The 25,095-nt window shown below is 44.0% G+C and overlaps 1 protein-coding gene across 29 annotated transcripts in view; it reads right to left on the minus strand.

The window, feature by feature from the left end:
- Window positions 1–25,095, minus strand: part of TNS1 (tensin 1) — a 319,529-nt gene that overhangs the window by 194,726 nt on the left and 99,708 nt on the right. For 22 of the 29 annotated variants that reach the window (XM_083583947.1, XM_083583945.1, XM_083583943.1 and 19 more), the window contains exons 2-3: window positions 21,466–21,580; window positions 161–198 (exon numbers count right to left, since the gene is read on the minus strand). In XM_083583947.1, the coding sequence (XP_083440073.1) occupies window positions 161–198; window positions 21,466–21,580 (153 nt within the window). Of the gene's footprint in view, window positions 1–160; window positions 199–320; window positions 700–21,465; window positions 21,581–25,095 lie in introns of those variants that run through there. The other 7 variants (XM_083583974.1, XM_083583970.1, XM_083583964.1 and 4 more) reach the window with 6 other exon arrangements.

Consider the following 25,095-nt stretch of genomic DNA (forward strand, 5'->3'; position numbering starts at 1 on the left):
GAAAGAGAAAGAAGGAGAGGGAAAAGGAGAGCAACAGAAGTTCCCTGTTCCTCATCCAAATGACTTTTCAAAGAAGATTCACATCAGACAGAAGGAAAAGGTAGCACAAACCGCAATGTTGTTGTAAGACAATGAGAGTAGGAACAAGGCACTCTCTTACCTTGGCTTCACATTTCTTGTGACAGGAGAGCTTGCAACCTGTACGGGAAACAGAAAAGGAGCGGGGAGGGGAGGGGTGGAAGAAGAGAGAAATGAAAAACAAGAAATCTTACGTTTCAAACCGAAACATTCAAGAAACTGGGGAAGAAAAGGGGCCTCACCCAGGGAAAAAACGGAAGCAAGGCAAGAAAGAACAGATGAGCAAATCCCCCCCCTCCAAAAAAAAAAAAAGAGGGAGGGGAAATCACCAAAAAAAACTCCACCCAACCCTAGACTGTGCTACAAAAGGAGCCGCTTCCAGGCTTTCTGAACAACTCCTGCGAGAAGGGGGAGAAAGGCTACACACCACACGCAGGAGGGAGGGAAGGCAGAGGGAGGGGGGAAGTAACCCTCTCCGCACGCTGGCACCTAGCCAAAGATAGCCCAGGCTGCACAGGTACGCGCCAGCCCGCTCCGACAGCTCCAGTCCTGGGGATAATACTAAGCACATTGTTTGGGAGCTGCCTGCCAGCCCACTGCGCTGTCAGAGGCTGCCCTGAGGCTGTGCATTTTTTTCCTATTTCCACCCCTCCTTTCGTGACTAAACTTCACACACACACACACACCCCACACACAAATGGGCCGAGCCCTCCCTCTTTTGGGGAGTCATGTTTCTAAGTCGTTAACTCCAGCAAGAATGTTGAAAATGTACAGGCTATGCTCCCCTCCTTAGGAGGCAGCATCACTTTACGGTTGTATGGATTTGGAACAGGACCAGGAAAAGAAAAGAAGGGGGGATTGTTCCTCCCTCCTCCCACTGTCCCAAAAAAAAACAGCTTAGGAAACAAAAGGATGAGCGTTCTTGGCCTAATTTTCTCATCTCACCTTGCTTTGCTTTGTTCAAATGCTTGTTGCAAAGGCTCACTGGACAGCAAGGCAGCAAAGTCATTATTTTATTATATCGGCTGTTCAGGCTGGGGAAAGTCCTTACAATCCATTTCCTCATAAGAGCCCATTTTGTTCCCATTTTGCAGAAGAAGAACTGAGGACATGGAAGTAGGATTGCTCCAGGCCAACCACTAAAGTCCTAGTCTGCTCAACTAACCAATAAGACAAACCAATTCACAAGGAACTATGTTTTAAAATGTTACGTTTGAAAGTACAGTGGTACCTCAGGTTACATACGCTTCAGGTTACAGACTCTGCTAACCCAGAAATAGTGCTTCAGGTTAAGAACTTTGCTTCAGGATGAGAACAGAAATCGTGCTCTGGCGGCGCAGCAGCAGCTGCGGGAGGCCCCATTAGCTAAAATTGTGCTTCAGGTTAAAAACAGTTTCAGGTTAAGAATGGACCTCCAGAACGAATTAAGTACTTAACCCGAGGTACCACTGTACCATGATTCAGCAAAGGGCCTCTCATCCTACTCTGCTTTTGAACTGTGGCTTCTTTGGCATCCGCATCTAATGTGGAGCTCACTGCCCTCTGCAGCCAACCCCAGCAGTCTCCACTCAGGTAAGACCAGCAACAAGTGAAAGAGGAAGACTATGGGCTCATTCATTCTGTTACTTAATATGGATAGCAAGCTTCCTGTGCCTCCATTCATTCTCTGCTATCCATATGACATTCTCCCTCAAAAGGTGAGTACTTTATTATGCCTCCTATCCCTTCTAATAAGAGCTGTGGTTGAGAGTTGAAGCTGAACACATTTTAACTAGAAATCTGCCACCACTGCTTAGCTGTGCAGACATGGGCAGGCTTTGCAGCCAGGTAAGGATTCAAACCACTACCATCTCTGGTCCAAGTCCAGCTTTCTATCTCCTACAAAAGATGTAGGCAACCTGGTGCCCTCCAGATGTTGCTGGACCTCAGCACCCATCATCCCAAACCCCTGGCAATACTGGCTAGGGATATAGACCGCTGTCTTATACTGATTCGGCCCATTGGGTCCATCGAGTTCAGCAGTGTCTGCTCTGATTGGCAGCAGCTTTCCAGGATTTCAGGCAGAAGTATCCCACCTAAAGATGTGGGGAAATGAACCTGGGACCTTCTGCATGTTAGGCAAACAGTCTGTCCCTGAGCTGCATCCCTTCCACATGGGCTCAATGAAAACGGGAGTTCAAAAGTACGGTATATTGAGAGCCACCATCATCCCCCAGTCCAGCCCATCTTAGCCAAAAGGCTAGGAGAATGTAATAACCAACTGTTCACCTAGATGATAAAGGTAAAGGTAAAGGGACCCCTGACTGTTAAGTCCAGTCACGGACGACTCTGGGGTTGTGGTATTCATCTCACTTCATTGGCTGAGGGAGCCGGTGTACAGCTTCCGGGTCATGTGGCCAGCATGACTAAGCCGCTTCTGGAGAACCAGAGCAGCGCACGGAAACACCGTTTACCTTCCCGCTGGAATGGTACCTATTTATCTACTTGCACTTTGACATGCTTTTGAACTGCTAGGTGGGCAGGAGCAGGGACCGAGCAACGGGAGCTCACCCCGTCGCAGGGATTCGGACCACCGACCTTCTGATCAGCAAGCCCTAGGCTCTGTGTGATCAAAATCCTCACAAGCTTGAGGATGAAGTGAAGATGGGGGGGGGACTAGGGGGGGAGATTATTTTTTTCATGCTTAAACTGCCTTGAGGCTTTAAAAAATATTTTATGTTAAAAAAGAAAAGCCCGAGATAGAGCAAAGCCAGATGCACTGCTTTTGCTCCTCTCTAAGGTTTTGAAGATGTGTGAGCACAGAGCAGTTACAGAAAGCGCTGCAAGGAGGCTGTGTGCATTTCAAAGTACCTTCTATAAAACATTCCATGTGGGACGGGGAGCATGGTGGACTCCTGAACAATAAATGCATACATGGAATGTCATGGGAATGCCTTAATTCCACAAGCACATGTTCTCCCTGCCTCCCTAACCCAGCACACTGGTAGAGATCTTGAGCTCCTGATAAAAATCACTTCCCGGTGCCATCCAATTTTGTCTGGGAAAGAGAGCTCCCAACCCAACTTGCAAGGCCAGCTTAGTACCATGCATGGAGATGCATTAGCCCCTACATAGAAATGCTCTGTGTATGCTCCCATGTCACAAGGACAAACAGAAAAGGCACAGAATGTGATACTGAGTGCAGGCTTCAGAGTGCTTTAAAGAAATCCCAGATTTCATTTTACATAGCTGCTCTTAAAAATGTGGGGCCAATGCCTCCTGGAATGGTGGCTGAATAAGATTTCTAGGGGGTGGGCATGAGACATCAGAACCTTCAATAACTGCTTCTTCCTCCTCATGATTAACAAAATCAAATTCTGCAAAAAAGGGGTAGAGCCTGAAAATTATGCAAAATAAAGAGAAGTAATGCACGCTTGTACTACTTGGGGTTTGTTCACACTGGAGTTCACCATCTGTTTGCAGCTCTTTGCATTCCCATGTAAATGCCCCTGTAATTTCAGGTTTACCCAATATGGGTAAATTGCAGGAAATCAGATTTGTTCAAACTGCTCCATTTGGGGTTTCAGGTTATTTGTTTTGGTGCTTTGGGATGGGTGAATCAATTGTCACTTTCTGCTGCTCCCCTTTTCATGTCCACTACTTCTTCAATGCTTTCACTTCATAACTGGTATGCTCCTGAATAGAGGTTCTTTTTTTTCCCCAATCCCTCTGAGAGGAGCTATTGTGGGTGGAGATGTACCAACATTTCCTGGTTGCACTGCCTTCCATGAGTGCCAGGCTACTCTTTTATTTTATTTATTTATTTGCTAAATCTGTATCCCAGCTTTCTGCCAAATGGTGCTCAAAGCAGCTATGGGTCCTGCAGTGTGGTTCTTCCCACCATTGCTTTAAAAGGCAAATGCTGAAATTAAAATAATTTTTAAAAATTCCTTTGACGCATTCCATCACACTTTTTAATATAACGTTTTCTTTTCCTATCAGTGCACAACAGCACAAGCATGTTTAATATAAAGAGGAGGAGGAGGAGGAGGAAGTGAAGAAGTGAAGAAAGAGAAGGAAGAGAGGCAGGCAGCCAACCGTTGCCGCCACTGGGGAAGAATAACTGCATCGACAGAACTGGACTCCTTACCCCAGTTGAGATCAAGCACTGGAGAGACTGTCCAAACTTGCCACAGTCAAAACAACAGAGGGCAAAGGAACCCCAAGGCAAGCAGAGGAGACAGGGAATGGAACACACATACAGGGAGAGAGGGCTCACCCACACTTGTCCCATGTTTTCTTCTGCTTGTTCCTGCTTTCTAGACATGGGTCCAAAGGGTTTCCAAAGGGTTTTTCTTTCATCCTGCCACTTTCCCCAGGAAAACCCACTGTTTACTGCTGAATCGGAACAAACACCAATTCGCAGAAAACCCAGTTCAGGTTTGTAAACAGCGATCCACCAGTAAACAATGGGTTTTCCCAGGGAAAGTGGTGCTGCAAAAGAAAAAAACCTATCGGAACTGTGCCTAGAAAGCACAGCACAAGAGGTAGCAGGAACAAGCCCACAATTACCAAAGGAAAGGGCCGGCCAGGAATGGAATGCACCCAACTACTGTCCTGGTATAAAGAACATGCCAGTAACCACACCACGCTTGCCTTATATTCTAGGAAATGTCCGGCTGAAGCAAACAGAGCTTCCTTCTGATTAAACATACCCAGGATCTTGCTTTAAGGCCTAAGTCAGCCATACCCATCCTCTTCTGCCTTCGCTGTGGGAACAGTCTCAGTGAAGACAGCAAAGGGGAATATGTTGCACTAGATTATGTGCCGTGCGGTACCATCGTTTGTATATTATTTGTAGCTTACTGCCGAAGAACCATAGCATGGCTTGCAAACCAACAGTGACCATCTGCTGGCCAGGTGTAGTTACAGGGCCACCAGTTGCTGGACCAGTCATAGGAATCTGAAGTAGGGAGGCAAGGGAATGCCTGCCTCCCCTGGATGAACCAAAAAAGTAAGGCCTCAGCTGCACTATAGATTTAAAGCAGTTTCATGGCTTCCTCCCGAGAATGCTGGGCCAGTGCTGAAGTTACGTATAAGCTAAACAAGCTATAGCTTAGGGCCCCACTCTCTTGGGGGCCCCCAAAAAAAATTTAAAGGGAAAAAATTGTATTTCACTATTAATATACTTCTTCTTAATTGTATTTCAGTTCAACAATTACTTTGATAAAATACATATTTTGTTATGTGCAAATGGCTTTAGATACCTATTAGGTCCATCAATTACCATATAGCATACATTCAACACAAAAAACAGTTATAATTTGTTGTTGACAGAGGACAGCTGGACATATAAAGGGCCCCATTACCTTCCGTAGCTTAGGGCCTCATCAAACCTAAACCCAGCCCTGCTGGGAACTGTAGTTTGTTAAGAGTGCTGAAAGTTGTTAGAGTTGTAGAATTGGAAGGGCCAAGAGGGTCATCTAGTTCAACCCCCTGTGACGCAGCAATCTTTTGCCCAATGGGGCTCGAACCCACAACCATGAGATTAAGAGCCTCATTCTCTACCAACTGAGCTATCATTGTTAGGAGACCCCTATTCCCTTCATAGAGCTAAAATCCCCAGAACTCCCTGGGAAGAAGGGTTGATTGTAGCACTGTGTGGGGAAGTGAATGAAGTCGTAGCAATGGCTGGAATTTATGAAGCCAGTCTAGACAATTAAATAAAGAGAAGGGTAGAACACGACACAACTATTGTCTGGAGAAAGAACCTCTTGGTCCATTTATCACAGGGGCAAGGGGGACTGTAGCCGAGAGCATGATTTAAGCCAGTCTTGCAAAGCAACTGTTATATCCATTTTGCTGGGAGTTCTGTATGGCATTCCGGCAGCACAGTCCAGTGCTGTTTATTATCCTGACATGTTGGGTTTTTGTTTTGCTTTTTAAGGAGAAATGCATGGAATTGTGAAGTTGATTGCAGCAGCAGTGCAATTAATTAAGGGCGGATGGATGAATAAAATCAGGGAAAGAATGGAGTATTTCATTTGCAGATGGAAGGATATCATCAAGATTATTTGGAAACTTACTGTAAACACATTAAAAAGTTAACAATAAAAGATTAAATTCAGCAGTAAGAAATATTGAGATATTGGGCCTTCTTGGTAGTGGCACTCACCCTGTGGAACACCCTCCCATCAGATGTCAAGGAAGGAAGTACGTATCCTATTTTTAAAAGACATCTGAAGGCAGCCCTGTTTAGGGAAGTTTTTAATATTTAATGCTGTATTGTTTTTAACACTCGATTGGGAGCCGTCCAGAGTGGCTGGGGAAACTCAGCCAGATGGGCGGGGTATAAATAATAAATTATTATTATTAAATTTTTATTATAAAACTGACAAAAAATAAGATATGGGGGAAATTTGAATATTTAGTGGAAAAGAAATTAACAAAATCAACCATGGCAGAGGCGGGAGTCAATACCAATTCTGCATTTTGTATTTGAAGTATTGTTATTCTTTCAAAATGATTACTTTTTTAAAAGAGAAGAAGGACGTCATCAAAACACGAAGTGTGCCCAATGACTGAGAGGTCTACCAATGGAGAAACCATGGAGAGGGAGAGCTGGTTAAGAGTTACTCAAAGGCCAGGTCTACTAAGCCTCACCACTCAGGCACCAGATATACCAAAAATGGAAGATCTGTTACCTGGTAGTAGTTATATGTATAGATACTTGATGTGCTCTATTCCCACCCACCCATCTTCACCCCATGTACACCCAACATGCCCGAATACTACCCCTTTCTGTTTACAGGAAAAACAAAACAAATAATCAATTAGTCCTGTTTCCATGGGGCTCAGAAATAACAGGACAAACAACAAACATGATATAGCATCTTGTGATTTTGCATGATTTTGAGGGTTTAGTTCCTAATTTTGCTCTGACAAAGAAGCAGCCCTGTATCTCCACCCAACTGTGGCCTGGTAACTAACAACATACACAAGCACAATTTTTCAGATTTTTGTGGCTGAGTTACTTTGACAATATACAAGTGACATATCATCATTTGGCCCATGGTGAATTTCCTGGGTGGCCTTCATTGCTAAACAAGATGTTCACCCTCACAGTGGGGGAAGGTATGCATTTAAGGTTTATTGCTCTGTTAATATTTAATGTGTCACTAGCTGATCTCGAGCTCCATTGGATGAGCACTTAGCAAAGAGGAGATTCTAATGCACATAACTACATCCAGCACAAACTTTGCCTTCGCTAAAGAGATCTTGCGGTGTATGTACACCAATCTGGCTATAGAGCATTTCAAAGCACATTGTGAACATTTTCTCATAAATCCATATAATGGTCCTATAAGGTACTCCAGAACTGTTGTTCTTACTTTGAAGGTAGGTGTCTGCGTGTGTTGGGGCTTTAAAGGGGAGAAGAGATTTCCCTAAAGCCATCTCCCTGCACAGCTGAGGGGAGACTTGAGTTTACAGCAGTAGTACTAGACCAGCCATTTAAAAAAATTAATCAAAATATAGCTTCATCTTTGGTAAAGAGCCTGTTGTTTATTCATGATACAGATGATAAGAAAGGGTACGCTTGGTTCTCTACACTATTCCTAATAAATCTTATGGCTATGTACAGTTTAAAAAGACTCTCTTGCTGTGTAATTCTTTCCGGGGAATATGGTTTAATACGGAGGCACTGACTTTTATTATAATGGGAATGAATATAGCTGGGTGTCAAGTCGAACTAGCACCTACTTTAACCCGGATTAAGTGCTGCACACCAGCACAGAATTCACTCTAGATGGGGATGTGGCCCTGTCGAGGGGCAACATTTCCAGATTTATGCACTGCAAAGTCCCACTCTATTCCCCTTTCCTCCCCAGCCCACCCCTGTGAAGCCCAAAACTTTGGTATGTTGCCAGCAAAGCCTTGGGTTGGGTCAAGTTCAATCACCCCAGAGCGGTTTACATTGGCGGCTGCAGCCCTTGCCAGAAACAGCATCTGTTACTTTGATACACAAGACAGCCATTGTTCTTAGCAAGGAAAGGTTACAGGAGCAAGGGATTGCTATACAGGATATGTTACCTTTGCATTTTTAGGCCAAGATTTGAACAGTAGAGAAAACCTGGCCTAGCAGTGAGCAGAAGAGGAGCAGGAGCCAGGGCACTTGGACTCTCCTCAGCCCTCTCTGTCCTTCTCTTAAAAAAAAAAATAATAAGAGAAAGAGACTTGGGACAAGAATGCAGCCAAGTCCAGACTTGTTAACTGTACTTTTCTGGGAAGTGGGCTATCAGTATCTGGGCTGATCTACCCCTCCCAACAGTTTTTGAATCTTATCCATGAAACTCTCTTTGTTCTGCTTAGCCTTATCTAAAGTGGATTTATTATACTTTAGTTTGTTCTGCAATGCCTCCCCAATGTTACCACATTATTGCTATAGCACAACAACAATAAACCAGAACAATTATGTGATATGCACTGACTGAAAATGAAGCAGTGTGATCGCCCCATGCGGAATAAAAGGGACACCTGGAGGGACTCAAAAGAAACAAGATTTGCAGCAGGTAGCAAAAGTGACAAAAGGGAAGACTCCCAAGGAAGTGAGCCTATGCTGGCAGCCTTAGCTCTGTTGTTCAGAAGAACTCACTGCTGCTTAACGTCCAAGTCCAATTTAAAGTGCCGACTCTGACCTTTAAAACCCTAAATGATTAGAGGTCAAGTTACTTGCATTCACATGAGCCTGCCCATCTTGCAGGTGCACCACTGGGTACCATCAGGCTTGAGGGAATGCAGGAAAGGGAAGGACCTTTTCAGCAGTGATCCCTCACCTATGGAACTCCTTCTCCCAGGAGTTATGTTTGGCTCCTTTCCAGTTTTATTTTAGGTAGGCCCCAAATATATATATTTTTCAATCCACCTTTGGTTAGGTAGCCAGTAGGGTTTAAAACCTGGTTTTATTATTGCTATTGGAATGGTATCTGATGTTAGAGGTTGTCATGTTATCACATATGCTGTTTTTGCTTTGTGCTGCTCTGTTGGTTTTTAAATTTTTAAAAAGTTCTAATCTATAGGTGGTTTTAATTATTTTGTTACAATTTTTTATTGAAAGTGGGTTTGAAAGGACCTTGGTCCTGAAAAGGGGCCCCACAGTCACTCAAATGAAGAAGATATATAAAAATTTAAAACAATATCAGATATCTTTTGACAGCTTTGTTTTCAACAAAAATGTATGGACGCAATCCAAACATATGTAAATATTAAAATATCTCTTCCAGGGTTCTTGCCTTTGCTTGCAAAATGAGTCAAAGGGTGGGGGACTTCAGTGTCAGGACACTGAATGTGACAGCCAGCAAATGATTCCAGAGCAATACATATTCACCCAAATGTCATATCTTGACCATACCATGCATACTTAATCTTGAAAAGCTGAACAGGCCTAGAAAGGGGCACTTCAGTTCCCTGCTCTATACGCAATCTCTCTGTGTATAGGTTCCTATATGAACTATCTAGTCATCCTGAGCTTTCCTACCAACTTTTTCAGCTGATCAGAAGTGGACAGAGGCCGGTGGATTCCAGTCAATTTCTCTCTCTCTCTCTCTCTCTCTCTCTCTCTCTCTCTCTCTCTCTCTCTCACACACACACACACACACACCTATCCCCACAAGAATTGAGGAATTTTCACTGAATTCCTTTGTAAAGGCTTATAGCCAAGCCCCCAGCATTCAATTTTTCTCAAATACCTCAGTTGTCAACACAGCCAACTTAATATTTCCAAGTTTCATGACAGAGTAATATGACCATCATGACTAGAATTATGCAAACCATCAAGCTTCTTTCTTCTTCTGGACTGTTATGGTCTTCAGGCCTGCATAATTCAAAGGAGTTTTATTTATTTATTTTGAGAGGCATGTTAATAGGTGTATAATTCTGTTTTGATTAATCAATAGGTGCATAATGGCCAGTTGCAACTAGAAATGAACAGGAAGGTTAAAAACCCAAAGATATTTAGTTTTAACATTTTTATACGGTCTTTCTGAAATAGGTCACCCAAGGCAATCTACAAATATGCCAAAACCAAATGACACCAAGACAGCCCACCAGCCAAGCAGCATGCAGGATCTCAGGGCTACTCATAAAGCTGTAACACAATGCACTGTGGGGACAATGAAGCCCAGAGCCTGTGTTGTAGTTTCTGCTGGTGCTGGTGCTGGTGCTGTGCACCAACCTACTGCCTAAAAAGTGCAGCAGTGCTGAAGGGTTACATGCACTACATCACTCAGGGTAGGATGGAGGTGGATCTGCCCAAGCACATCATCGTGTGCCTGCCTATAGAACATCTGGCTGCTAACAGCTGCTGCAAGACCAGCAGTTATTCATCGCAAGAAGATTGCCGTTACACAACTGCTTGCAAACTACTCCAACTCAAAAAGATCAGGTTGGAAAAAAGGTGCTTAATTGAGTGAGGGCTCAGTGAATGATACCTGGGAAAATAAAAATAAGACACCTTAGTGCTGTGTTTGATCATATCTGGATTTTCCAACTGCAAGCAGTAGGGTTGATTTTATGACTGCCATTATTAAGCATTTGCTACTATTTGTACTGCTTTGTTTTTACTGCAATTAATTATAAGTTTGCAGATTTAATTGTTGTTGCTGTATGCATTATTGGGCACCCAAGTATCCCTAGTGGTTGAAGGTGCAGGATATACATTGAACAAGCAAACAAATACAATTGTGTCAAGTGCTGGCTTATGAACTAGATGACTTTTGGGTCCTTTCCAGCCATACAATTTAGTGGAGCATGGCAATTGGATGATAATGACTGGAACTGTGTTATGATAAGATGCAACCATGGCACCACCTCTAGCCTGGCACACACTAGCATGCAGTGTTTGGGTGGCCACTTAAAACGGCACTGCATTGTGGGTGGGGGCAGAGAGCTGTTCCATATGTCCTGTTTTTCATGTACCACTGCTCATCCTGAGAATATGGCTATTAGCTCCAGATTCTCCTAACTTTGGTTAGGAGCAGGAGGAGGGAACAGACTCCATTTAGCAGCTGCCAGTGGCACTGCAGAAAGAGTCAGATAAAGGCTATCCTGTTTCCACTGCAACATTATAGCTTCTCTCTTTCTCCAAGCTACCCAAGAGCCACTCAAAGGGAAGCACATTGAAAGGTTCAGAGAACCCAAATCGCTGAAGAACTGCCAAGAGGTACGGTAATCCAAATTCCCATTGGTACCAAGTCCTTAAAGCCAGAGGAGAAGCAGCTCCGTTCCTCTTGAATTCATTTATTCTTGTTTAATTTTAATTGTTTTTCTACTGCATTTTTAGCTGGCATAAAGCTTTACCATTCTTATCTGGAAATGGACAGTAATGGCCTCCTGGGAGTAGAGAAAAGCACTCTGGAATTACAAGCATCTGAGAACTTCTCCAGAAACACTTGTATTTGTTAATATTTTACCCAAATTAAGCTCTCATTTCTGATACAGTCCAGTCGCTTGTAATGCAACTAATGACCAAGAAATGTTTGCAAATAAAACCAGCAGCTATTAGCTCTCCAGCAGAACAGGAAGCAGCAAGTGCTGTTTCGGGTCATATGAGATGCTGACGCATAAATAGGCAAGTTACAGGAAATCAGTGTTGTTTAGCAGGCAAAATACTGGGTTTCAGCTTTTAGAAGAATTCAGTTCCTATATCCATGTTCCTAATTTAATCGCTGCACCATCAAGTGATGACTAGCAAGTCTCAGTGAGTCAGCTCACATCCAAGACCGCAAATGGAACTTCCAAACTACCTCAAACTATCTCAAGACACTCATCTTTTGAAAACCATGGGATCCATTTATACATTCACCCACATGTTGAGAAATATGAGTGATGCACGCTCATGTATGAGCCAATCCTCGGTGGGACAAGTCATCGCCCTTCAGCTTCCCCCTTTGTTAAATGTGAGCTCAGGTAACGTTGCAAGCAAAGGTGGAGGGCAAGCAACATTAAAGGTTGTCACACACTTTGCGCAAACCAAAACAAACCAAAAAGTGGCACAGCACAGAGAAAAAGATGGGAAGGGCAACACTTGTGCCTAGCTTCAGTAAACAATGGCTTATAAAGTCGAAAACATACACATCAATGCTACACAAATATAATAGGACTTATGAGCAATCCAGTTACTTAAAAAGACTAGCCACCTTCGCCATCAGTGTTTTCAGATTGGTTGCTTCTGGAGAGTTATCAAAAGCTGGAGAAGACAACCTCTTTAAGTTTTGTGTGCCTGCTTCTGGAGCTTTCTCTTAAACTTCCAGCTGCTTGACTAAGATGGACTTCTCCTGAAAGCTCCCATCATCTTCCACCTCCTCCTCCTCTCCCAACTTCCGCCACCTTCTCTGCCCCTCTGGAGCAGCAGAACTGTCAGAGGCTTTATTTATCTCAGGCGGTAAAGGCTTCCTAGTGCTCATGCTCAGAAAAGAAGCACCAACAGAAGCTCACAAAGTAGCAAGTGGGGACCCCTGGTGGAGCCCACTTATGCTCTCCCAAATATTTCTAATTTAATGGATGTGCCACTGAAATTTTGGTTTGCAGAACAAGCCAGACTACATGTACGTGCACACATGCATGGTAAGAAGATACAATTTCAGCTAGACTTTCTGCAGCAAACATGCCATTAGGTTAAAACATTGAAGTGCCTTCTTTGGGGCTTCCTGTTTAGATGCAAGAGGGGCTGTGGCTGCTCCCTTCCACACTGCAGCCAGGGTAGGACGTGCAAGCGCCATGCAATGGAGGGAGAGAAGCCTGAATCAGCCCAGATTTCCAAGCAAAGACTGGTGGCTTAATCAGCCCTCAGGCATTCTCTGCTGCTGCGCTTGTTTCCTGCCTGAGGGAACACAGGAAGCGGGCATTGTTGAAGTCTCAATAAGCATTTCCTCCTTGTCTGAGACATCGGAAAGAGAACTGTGCACCTGACCAGGTCCGATAAAAAGAACTTGGCTGAACATATGAACACAACTCGCTGCCCAGTGACTTCCACCTGATCTGTATCAGCTGTGTCAGACTGACAGCGTGAGCTGCTGGGGTCTGCAGTGGGCCATCCCATTCCTTCCGGCACATGTGCGCTCTTCTGAGTCACATGCAAGACGGGAAGGTAATGACCTCCCATTCCTGCAGTAACCTCCTGCTCAACTTTATTCATCCATGTTATTTGTGCAGAAGAATCCTTCCCCTCCCAGAGACCATCCTTCTACCAGCGACAAAACCCATTCTGGCTGAGAGTGCAGGAGTTTCTAAACTTACAGAGCAGTGCACTACGCAAATATGAAACAATCAGAGCTACCTTTAGCTAAAACTGTAACTTGTGATGGTTTGAATGAATGCCTCCAAGTTTCTTTCTCTTTTCCACCTTAGACTCTGGTTATTTTTTTAAGAGTTACTAAACTGAAATGCACTGCTTGCTCTGCCCTCCACAGAGACCACCGAGGGGCAGTTCACACAACCATCCTGTGTTCAAAACATGGACAAGATGTGGAAGTGATTCATCACAAAGTGGCAGCCATGATTTTGCATGCTATCGCTCAACTCACTTTCAAAAGGTTTGGAGAGGGTGCAAAGTCAAAGGCTATGTGATGATGAACCACTCACAAGCTGAATGCAGCACGAATGTTTTGAGCCCTAAACTATATATAAAACAGTAAAATAAATAAACAAGTTAAAACTATAAAAAGCAGACTCTTCTGCTAAAGCCAAAGGGTTGCAGGGCCTCAGCCATGAGTCAATTCTTATCCCACCTAACATTTTAAGTTATGTGTTATGTGCAGGAATGTAACAAAAAGCGGGAGGGCAAGCAGAGGCCTTCCAACAGAGGAGGGAACTGTTCCATCCTAAGCAGGTGGGCTATTTCCCTAAACATTTTCTCCCAAACCTTTATAATAATAAACCCCAGGTGCCCATCTCAGCTCTTTCCAAGCTTGCAGGAAAAGCTCTCCTTGTCTTACTGGGTGAAAGGAAGCTTTTTATTTTTCAAAATGGACCTGGGTTGGGGTTTTGACAGAGCCAGAGATAGGGCTTTGGTGTTAAGGAGTCGTGCCTCCAATATGAAACATGGACTGCAGCTGTGAGCCGAGATACTTTGCATTTTGCGTCTTTTCACGCATGGAGCAAAAACAGAGAGGCTAAGAGAATACATTTAGCTGGAAAGCTCTCTTTGTGGGGCGCACACGGATCCTGATTTAGGCTAAAAATCAGTCAAGAGCAGATTTCAAAGGCGCCAGAAGGGGGGAAGGGGGGAGAAGAATTGTGTGCTGTCAGTGTTCACTCAATTAGCATTTCAAACATGGCAGCAACATCCTAAGCAAATATAATTAAAGTGTGCTCTGGAAGGGATGTTTATTTTAAGGGGCTACTAAATACGATGGTATATATGTGCATGTGTGTGTGTGTGTGTGTGTGTGTGTGTATTTGATGAAACACAGTAGGTCAATTCACATCCCAGCTCTTTCCTAGAAAGTGCTGCCAGATCTTTAACATTCATTGCTTCTATTTTAAATGTGTGTGATATGTTCCAACTTGTATAGCTAGCCTGGACTGTATGAGAGCCCAGATGAAGGCTAGGGGGTATCACATACTTGTTCTTGAAAGAGTATTAAAAACAGAAGCAGCAAATGTTGAAAGAGCTGTAGTGAATTATTAAGAGTGGGAATTTGCCTATGACAGGGATGGGAAACCCCAGGTTCTAGAGGCAGATATGGCCCTCCAGGCCTTTCTGTCTAGCCCTTTGAACTCTCCCCAAGCCACATCTCTAGCAGGTCTTGCTTCCTGCCCAAAATGTTCTGCCTGACTAGAATGTGTCCCTGAAATTTGATAATGCCTCTTGTTTTCCTGGATGGAGGACAGAAAGGGTTATGTGAGAGAAAACAGCTTATTATACAAAGGAAGGAGTGTGTGGAGTGTTAGGGGAGGGATAGTACCTCTGGTGGGGGACACACTGTGTTCCTTCTGGGGTAGTTTGTCCACCTTTGGTCCCTACCCTGTGACTCCTAGAAGCTATCAGCATGTGACAGCAGCCACACCCCAGGAAGCGTCTTCAACTGGCTGGCTAAACCAGGTGAAGAAGAAGAGTTTGGATTTGATATCCCGCTTTATCACTACCTGAAGGAGTCTCAAAGTGGCTATCATTCTCCTTTCCCTTCCTCCCCCACAACAAACACTCTGTGAGGTGAGTGGGACCGAGAGACTTCAGAGAAGTGTGACTAGCCCAAGGTCACCCAGCAGCTGCATGTGGAGGAGCGAAGACGCGAACCCAGTTCCCCAGATTACGAGTCTACCGCTCTTAACCACTACACCACACTGGCTCTCAGGTGAGCGTGGCCAATGGGTCTTAAACCCTCAGTGAGTTAGGGACTTCCCCTGCATGTGAAATCAGGCTCTGGCAGGTTGAGCAGATGAGACTAATAGAGGGTCCAACAGTCAAGAAGGCAGTTTCTGTACATGCTGTAGAGGGAAGTGAGGGGCAGGTGGGGCTTGTCAACCTAGTAAGGTAGCTCATCTAGGAGAAGGGAAACTCTAATCCTTAACCTCTGCTGCATTGCAACTATACACATTTGTGAGAAGGGCTTGAGGAGTAATCTCCAAGGAAAAATCTGTACCAGCTGCCTTGCAGGACATCTTCAGTAGAAGAAAAGGATAAGGATAAAACGTGGTCCCTTCCAACTCTACAATTCTATGAATCTATAAAAGCTGCAGTGGAGCCCCCAAGGTGCCTTGTACGCCTCCTTCCAGCAACTGCTGTAGCCAAGCTGGTGTCAAATGTACTACTCTGCTTTTTTTGGAGCACATCAACAAGTCAAGAGGGCTGTCTTGTTATCTGTACACCCTGGGAAGGTCACTCAGTGCTGCTAACGCTGCAAAAACAACACGGGAGGCAGCAGCTACGAGTTACCAGTCTCTGCAGCCACAGCGGGCACTGTGATTCTCCAGCAGTTTGACTTCATCCCCATTGTCTTACAAGGCAGACAGATGCCAACAAAAATGCAAAGCTAAGAGTCACATTCATTGCCCCGCCCACTTTTACCTCTAGCTCTGCTCACCACTTGCATCTGGCCCTCGGAAGGATACCCAGAAAGGAATGCAGCCCTCAGGCTGAAAAGGGTTCCCCACACCTGACATGCTGCACGCCACCCACCACAGGCTTATCTCATTCAGTGTGTTCTAGAATATAACAGTGAATTATCAGAGGCTAGAATGTTCAAGGGACACGGGTGGCACTGTGGGTTAAACCACAGAGCCTAGACTTGCCGATCAGAGGGTCGGCAGTTCGAATCCCCACAACAGGGTGAGCTCCCGTTGCTTGGTCCCAGCTCCTGCCAACCTAGCAGTTCGAAAGCATGTCATGATATATAAATAGGTACCGCTCCGGTGGGAAGGTAAACAGCGTTTCCGTGCGCTGCTCTGGTTCACCAGAAGTGGCTTAGTCATGCTGGCCACAAGACCCGGAAGTTGTACGCCGGATCCCTCGGCCAATAAAGCGAGATGAGCGCCACAACCCCAGAGTCGGCCACGACTGGACTTAACAGTCAAGGGGTACCTTTACCTTTACCTTTAGAATGTTCAATGTCGAGGACTTCCGGGTTGGCGCCATCGCCGAATGGCGGACTCCCTCCGAGCTCCGGAGGGAGTCTGCTCGGCAGGGGCTGGGTTCTACCGCACCGGCGATGCGGGGACCCTTAGAAACCACGGCCACGGAGGCCGTGGACATGGAGACTCGGCTTGCACCGTTAGCGCCCTCCCGACTCGTGAAGGAGCCTTTTTAAAGGCTACGGATCGGGTGCCGGGGAGAAGCGTGGTGCCTTGAGTTTTCTGCTTCCCCTGCTGAGCGAAGCCGCACGCCATCCGGCGGAGAGCGCTGACTTCTTCCATTGAAAATTCGGACTTTTCAACAACAACCCGTGAGTAAATTTGGAAACCGGGCTCAAAAGGAGGAAAAAAAAATTTTTTTTTTTTCGAATTGGATACGAGCGGGGGGGATCCAAAAAGGAAGTCAGTCCCCTCCCTATTGTAAACTTTCCAAAACAAGGACGGGGAAACCAAGACCCAAAAAGGCTTGCATTGCTGATAAAAATCCAAAATTTCACGATGGGGAACTACAAGAACTGTGCTGGAGGAGGAACTGGAGAAGGGAAACGCAACCCCCCCCCTGGGAACCGGGGCGACTGAAGAGAGAGCCTGGTGAAAGGAGTCGGAGATTTTGACAGCTGTCAAAATAGCTGTCAAAGTCGAAAAGCGGAGTGGATTTTATTATGAGAACTTGGCTGGTTAAATTTGATACAATTTGATACAACTTGTTAAAATTTGGATACAAAATGGCGAATATGGATAACAAATTGACTTTTGGATTAGAGGAAACAAAGTCACAACAATCCCCCTTGAGGAGCTTCGGGACATTACAAGGATTGGGAAAGTGGAAAAACACCAATGGAACTTTACAGGACTGGTTATCTTCTGGGAAAGCTGCAAAACGGAAATAACATCTCGTCTTCAGGGTGTTTTCTTTTTTGTTTTTTTAAAGGAGACAATAGATTTTTCTATTGAAGAAAGGAAGGGACTGAACGTAAGGTTTTGCCCCTGAATAACAACCATCCCTGCAGACTTACCAAACTTTCGAATTACAACGTTTTAGCAGCGGAACAAAGGGAAATTAGACTACAACCTGGAAAGAACAATGGAGGGAGTTCTATTACAGTTTTATTAAAGACTGAAGTTAAAGTTTTGAAAAATAATGATAATAATAATAATTTTGATTTTCAAAAAAAATTTATTTTTAATTTTAAAAAGAAATAGCCAGCAAGGAGTTGGGGAAAAGTTGTGATTTATGGCCTTAAGAATTCCAGGCAGACACTAGGGGTTGATGGTCAGGGGGAAATTAAACCGGAGACAGGGGGGGGAGAACTAAAACTCCAAAGGCTTGCCAACTTTGTTATTTTTTGCTGAATTGGTCTATTATTCATTATATTTTTTTTATTTTCTACCTTTTCTGTTTTTATTATCTGGGGTGCTTCTTTTATTAAAAAATGGAAATTGTGGAATGACATGGGGTGGGTCTTGGGGAAAGAACACTGGGTTTTTTTCTTTTTTTTTTTTTTTATTATTATTAAGGGTAAAACAAATTAAGTTTCAATTTGAATGGGGAACTTGTTTGGCCAACAATATGAAAGGGGAATATGGTAGGGGTGGGGGAAGGGGGAGTCCCGTAAAGTGATATTTTTTGTATTTTTGAAAAATTTTAATAAATATTATTTAAAAAAAAAAAAAAAATAGAATGTTCAATGTCTAAAAGTCATTTGCCAAAATCTCCATGTAGCCTACAAGCATAGAGTACTTTCCCAACTCAGCTACTTTTTCCCCCTTCCCAACAACCAACCAGGCAACCAGCGTGTCCTGCCACTGCACTCCATCCTCTGCTTCTTGCCACTCACCTGCTACCTTGAACTATGCTGCTTCCTTCCCCAGCCCAACCCAAATTCCCCTGTGACTGCCTATGTTTGAAATCCAAAGAGTCCACATCACTGCTATTGCAGCCAGCTCTTCATCCTCTACTCCAGGGGTCATGGGAAAACTTGTTCTTCAGCAGTCCCCTAAGCATGTAAAGCCCACAAGGAGCTGCTTTTTGCAGCTCTGCTTCCATCGACAGTTGACGCGCTCAGATGTTATGTTTGGCTCACAAGACTAAGAGTGAGTGCCCCCCTCTTGTACCATAAGGGCTGGTCCACATGTCAAAAGGAAGCAGAACAAGGGTGCGTCTTGCATTTATTTTCTGGGACTTGTGGATCTCATGCAATGCACATGAGAGTCCCACTTCCCAAGTCAAAGTGCAGGTGAGGAAGGAGCATGAATCACTCATGTTTCCTCTTTTGCCATATTTATTTTATTTTATTTTATTTTATTTTATTTTATTTTATTTTATTTTATTTTATTTTATTTTATTTTATTTTATTTTATTTTATTTTATTTTATTTTATTTTATTTTAATTTAATTTAATTTAATTTATTTATTTATTTATTTATTTATTTATTTTTGCTTGCAATAGGTAACATGGCTCTGAAGGAAATACTCTACCAGAAACTGCGACTTTGCATGGGGATATCTTCACCACTCTCTGTACTAAGCTGCAAAACTCTCAAGGAACAGCCTGCAGTACAAACAGGCTACAAGTGCTTAAACCTGCAGCTACAGGAGTTGCCTGCAATAATTCTTTTTGGGGTCATGACTGCAGAATTCCAAAGAATGTTCTTCTATCTATTGGGCATGATAAAAGCTGAAGTCGCTGCCAGCAGATGAGGACCTAATACCAAATCATTATAAATGCAACACTGAAACATGAAAATCTATTACTTACAAAGGCAACCCATCACATTTTTAAGCGCTTACCCTATTTATCAAGCCCATACTCCATGTCATACCAGCTCAGCAATTCCTGGGGTTCACATGAACACATGGCACATGCATGGGCTAGCTAAGGTGTTAGGGATCTTTTCAAAATATGTTAGTGGTCACACAGAGCACCTAGATGAGTAAATGCTTTGTGAATAGCAGTATTATAGTTAAATATATAGGTATCAGGGAAGCCCACATTTCTATACTTTTTGCTAAATATTGCAACCCACGCTCTTCAAAAGTGTCCAAATCTGGTCTAGACATTACATCTACCACATGTTTAAGCCCACTGTGTGTTGTTTATGTTCATTTGTAATTCCTACCATGTGCAGCTAGCATGTTGGATCACTTCCACCTCAGAAACCCATTTCCCACATTCCGTGATTGCTTGGCATGGCAAAGTTTTCCTATGGGGTTCAGAAAGTTCATATGGGAGCAACATCATGGGAGGGGTGTTTCCAGGACTAAGGTGAAACTGTAAAGCTCCCTTGTTATTTTTGCTACTTGTTATTTTTGCTACTAGATGCTACATGTTGTTTAAGTAATCTTGTTATATTTATAGTACTGAAATGTGGGAGCGTTGTATGTTATTGTATTTTTGTTTTGCTATGTTATTATGAAATTGTCACTATGGTATTGCTTTGTTATGTTATTATGAAATTGTTGCTGTTACTATTTTGCTCTGTTATTATGGAATTGTTTTTATAGTGTTCATTTGAAATGCAACTCTTGTTTCTTTGTTGCAGGCTGCTATGTGCAGGAGGTTTTTTTGTGGGAAAGTGGCAAACAAATAAAATGAATGAATGAATGAATGAATGAACTGCTGAGTCTCATCATGTATCCGTCCAATCAGTTGGTGTAAGTGCCAAAGTACCTGAATGTCTGAAGATGATTCTGCACCCATTTTTCTATGGTTGTGCTTGTGCTATTCACAGACCTGAAAGCATATGGTCCCCCAGGCTTTGCTTTTAGATTCCTAATTACCAATTACCGGAAGTGAATTATGCACCACATTCACACCATATCCAAAATTTCCTGGTAAGGAAATTGAATGGAGTGCTATGAAAGTCACCAACATACCCTTTCTGGCACCTTTCCTGCCACAATAGAATGCGGGTAATTAACTGCACCAAGCAATGATTCCATTTCATTCACACAAAGCTACCATGGAACAAAAATGTAGTAGATGCTAAGTGTGACATCCTGTGGCCAACTGCAAAACTACAGTCACTGAAATACCATTGAGAAGACCTAGGAAGCCTTGGAAACACCATGAAGCGTTATGGTAAAAAGCATTATCTGCATCATTTCACCTCTGCTCCCACCTCCCCACTGGCTTCAAAATTACCCACAGGGGCTACAAAATGACTATTTACTTCACAATCACCCCGGTTCAACTTACTGCAGTATTATCATATGGATGCAGGACACTTCTAGTGTTTAGCCACATAGTGAATTTCAGGGTGCCTATTCTCTCCCATATATCTACGTGTCTGCTCTGTTACATAGTCAGATACTATAGACAGACAGAATGTGTAACGGACATGGTTACACGCACATGGTAGTAAGTTAGAAGCTCATCATTGATTGAGCAGTCATCTGTGGACACCTATTGGAGCTCCAGAACCTCCACATGGTCCCTCCTCCCCACACTTCTAAAATGGGGACATCACTGTTCCTTGCTATAGCTTAGAATTTATCTCTGTATGTCAGATTTATATCCCACCTTTTTCCCAGGAAGCATGGACCCAGGTCTAGATGTGCTTCATTTCAGCAAGGTGGCAGCCTCATGTGTGTTCACACTATACTCTTGAACACTGCTTCTTCATTTGGCTGAGGATGGCGAAGATTGTCCAGGGTGCTATATATTTTGGCCAGTACCATTATACAGTTTATTCACCAAACTGAATCAGCTCTCCTTCCCCACCTAACGAACGAGCTATATTTCACATTCCAACCTTTCCACGCCCAGCCTCACTCACCTCGGCAGGTGCTACCCTCCCGGGTAATAGCCTGACGACATATCCCACATGGTTTCACTTTCTTGAAGCTCTTCACTTTGAAGGTGTGGGATGTGGATGCTTCAAGGTCCTCAGGCTGCAGGGAGGAAAGGAAAGAGCAACAGCGCTGTTAAAAGAAGTAAAAGAGTTCTCCATTTCGAAACCAGTGAATGGATTAAGAAATTGCTAAGCAGAGTTTGTGGAGTCCCTGCTTTTATCACCAAGGAGAGCCCAACATGCCTCATCTAATGCATGTTGTTACTCTTGCAGCACACTACCCAAGCAGTGCCAAAACCTCTCCGGAGAAAGTGAAGCGGTTCTGCCAAGACACTATTGAAAGATCTACAGTGGCTCCCAGTATGTTTCCAAGCACAATTCAAAGTGTTGGTGCTGACCTTTAAAGCCCTAAATGGCCTTGGTCCTGTATACCTGAAGGAGCATCTCCACCTCCATTGTTCAACCCGGACATTGAGGTCCAGAGCTGAGGGCCTTCTGGCAGTTCCCTCACTGCGATAAGTGAGGTTACAGGGAACCAGGCAGAGGGCCTTCTTCGTAGTGGCGCCCACCCTGTGGAATGCCCTCCCATCAGATGTCAAAGAAATAAACAACTATACAACATTTAGAAGACATCTGAAGGCAGCCCTGTTTAGGGAAGTTTTTTAATGACTGATGTTTTAATGTATTTTTAACCTTCTGTTGGAAGCCGCCCAGAGTGGCTTGGGAAACCCAGCGAAATGGGCAGGGTAGAAATAATAAATTTATTGTTATTGTTATTGTTATTGTTATTGTTATTACTATGCTACCTAAGCCAAGAAAGGGAGTGATGAAGACAATGTGGCAGCTCCTTGATAATAAAGGGAATTCTCCACACATCCAGGGACAAACTCTTTTTTGCCAGCCAGTAAATCCACAAAATTTAGAGAAACTGAATGACATGGGAGATCCAACAGCACGTCACACGTCTCATTTTGCACAAAGAAACACATGAAGGAAGCAAAGGACCCCAAGTATGTAATGATAGTTTTTACCCTATGTGTGAGGCCCAATAAGCATTTTCATCCCCTAGGTGCTGTATTGGCCCGAATATAAGCCACACTTTTTTTTCCCCCAAATTCAGACCCGGAAAAAGTTAAAGTGCGGCTTATATTCGCAGCCTTACAAAAACTGGCTTTTTGATCGGCTGTGAGGTGGTGCACTGTTGCAGGGAGCCATTCAGCTGGTCTGCGATAGCGGCAGTGTTGGAATTGGCAGAGCTTGGCTGCAGCACTCGGGACCACACAGGCTCCGGATGTGCCGCAGAAGCCTATCAGCTGTGAGGTGGTGTTCCCCCAAGCTGAGCAGCGGCTGCTGCCCACGCAAGGTTTTTCCTACACGGCAGCGGTGTCCTATACACTGTAATCTCCAATCAGCTGTGAGGTGGTTCCTTTACAGCTGGGCAGTAGCGTCTTCCAGTTACTGTATTCGGCAGCGGACGACCACGTGGGCTTCAGTGGTGAGTATGCTTGTTTGGGACAGGTGCTTGGGGGGGTTTTGGTTTAATGGTATTTTTTATTAAGTTTTCAACAAAAGTAACAAAAGAAAAATAAAAAAGACAGTAACAAATGGAATAACATCCATAAACAAAGAAAATTATACATAAAGCAATATCAAATCTATAAAATGGGATTCTCCAAATCCCGTGACTTGCCTCCCCCCCCCCCCCGGTTCCTTAGTTTTCTTTTTCAACTGTATATCATTTCTACTCCAAATTATTTTTCTACCTCAAATGGGACGGGTGCTTGTTAATCCCTTTTTGATTCCCACCCCCAACCCTCCCTGGGCAAGCCGTGTGTGTGTGTGTGTGTGTGTGTGTGTGTGTGTGTGTGTTCCCCATTGTGTGATTGCACTTCATTGGGCGAGTGCCTTTTGGAATTCTTCCCCCCCCCCTCCAAGTTTAAGGGAGCGGCTTATATTCGGGCCAATACAGTAGTATGCATTTTGCACTCTTGAGCTCAATTTAAAAAACAAAAACAAATGACACTATGAATTTGTGTTTTATATCTGGGAGTGCAAAATGCGACATATGGAACAGCTCCAAGGTGCCAGCTGGTTTTGAAACATTATGCCATGTAATGTTTTGCTGCTCTTTGGTTTTATTGAAGGCTTTTAATTATCATGTCTTCTTATGGTTCGATGTACGCTGCTCTGGGTACTTCAGCTGAAAGGCTACTCATAAATATCATTCAAAAACAAATAAATGAGATCGTTTTTAAGGATTTCTAGGATCCAACATCAGCAAGCACCAGCCGATATATAATGCATATCCTTAAAGTGCAGCAAAATTGCTTCCCTGTGATTGGAGAGAAGCTTGGGGGTGGAGGCAAAGCTGGGGTGGTGGGGTGTGGTGGCTGATTCTCCACATGCCTCCCCCTTCACAAATAAAATGCAGGTGAGACTAATGTTAACATCAAAAGGGGCACACAAGTGTGGGGAGCCGATTGCTCCCTCCTACACACACACACACACACACACACTGCTGCTCTCAGGCACTTTTCTCCCAGTCCAGCTTCAGCACTTGAAAAGGGGCACATTGGGGAGAGAAGCACTCAAAGCCACAAAGTGTGGAGAGGTATAGTAAGGGAAGGTTCGGCTCCCTTCACCCATTACGTGTCACATTTTATTGTGAAAAACCAGATCCGCCCCCATATGTGAATAAGAAAGGTACATAACAATGAACACGGATCTCCCTCTTGCATCAACTTTGGGCTCCTCCAGACAAGCTGTTCATTGAGCATTCATCCTGATTTGTTTCCACTTTGTCCTGTCTTTCTCGAGCATTCATTCTGTTTTTGCTTGCATGAAGTTTACACAACTCCCCATTTGTTGTTTATTCAACCCACACTTTCCAGTGCATTTGCCCATCGCTTTCCAAACTGCGAAATGTCCATTTTTAAAAAAAATGTGTGTTTGCTGCACCATTGCACAAACCTAAATTTCTCACATGTGCTTGAATTTCCACTGCAAAATACTGATCCCCTGGAGGCAGCGTTTGGTTCTTGGACCACATCTGCACCACATGTTTATTTGCTAAAGTGGTATAATAGTGCTTTAATTATGGGAAGTGTAGTTTGTTAAGGATATGGAGAGTTGTTAAAGGGACCCCGGACCATTAGGTCTAGTCATGACCGACTCTGAGGTTGCGGCACTCATCTCGCTTTACTGGCCGAGGGAGCCGGTGTACAGCTTCCGGATCATGTGACCAGCATGACTAAGCCGCTTCTGGCGAACCAGAGCAGCGCACGGAAATGCCGTTTACCTTCCCACCGGAGCAGTACCTATTTATCTACTTACACTTTGGCATGCTTTCGAACTGCTAGGTTGGCAGGAGCTGGGACCGAGCAACGGGCGCTCACCCCATCGCGGGGATTCGAACTGCCAACCTTCTGATTGGCAAGTCCTAGGTTCTGTGGTTTAACCCACAGCGCCACCCATGTCCCATGAAGAGTTGTTAAGAGACACCTATTTCCTTCACCGGGATACAATCCCAAAAGTTCCCTGGGAACAGGGATTGATTGGTAAACCATTCGGGTATCTGTACCTCTGCTAAGGGAACAGGGGTTTCCTACAACTCTC

The sequence above is a fragment of the Podarcis filfolensis genome (assembly GCF_964270895.1).
Source record: "Podarcis filfolensis genome assembly, chromosome: 1".
Lineage (NCBI taxonomy): Eukaryota > Metazoa > Chordata > Lepidosauria > Squamata > Lacertidae > Podarcis > Podarcis filfolensis.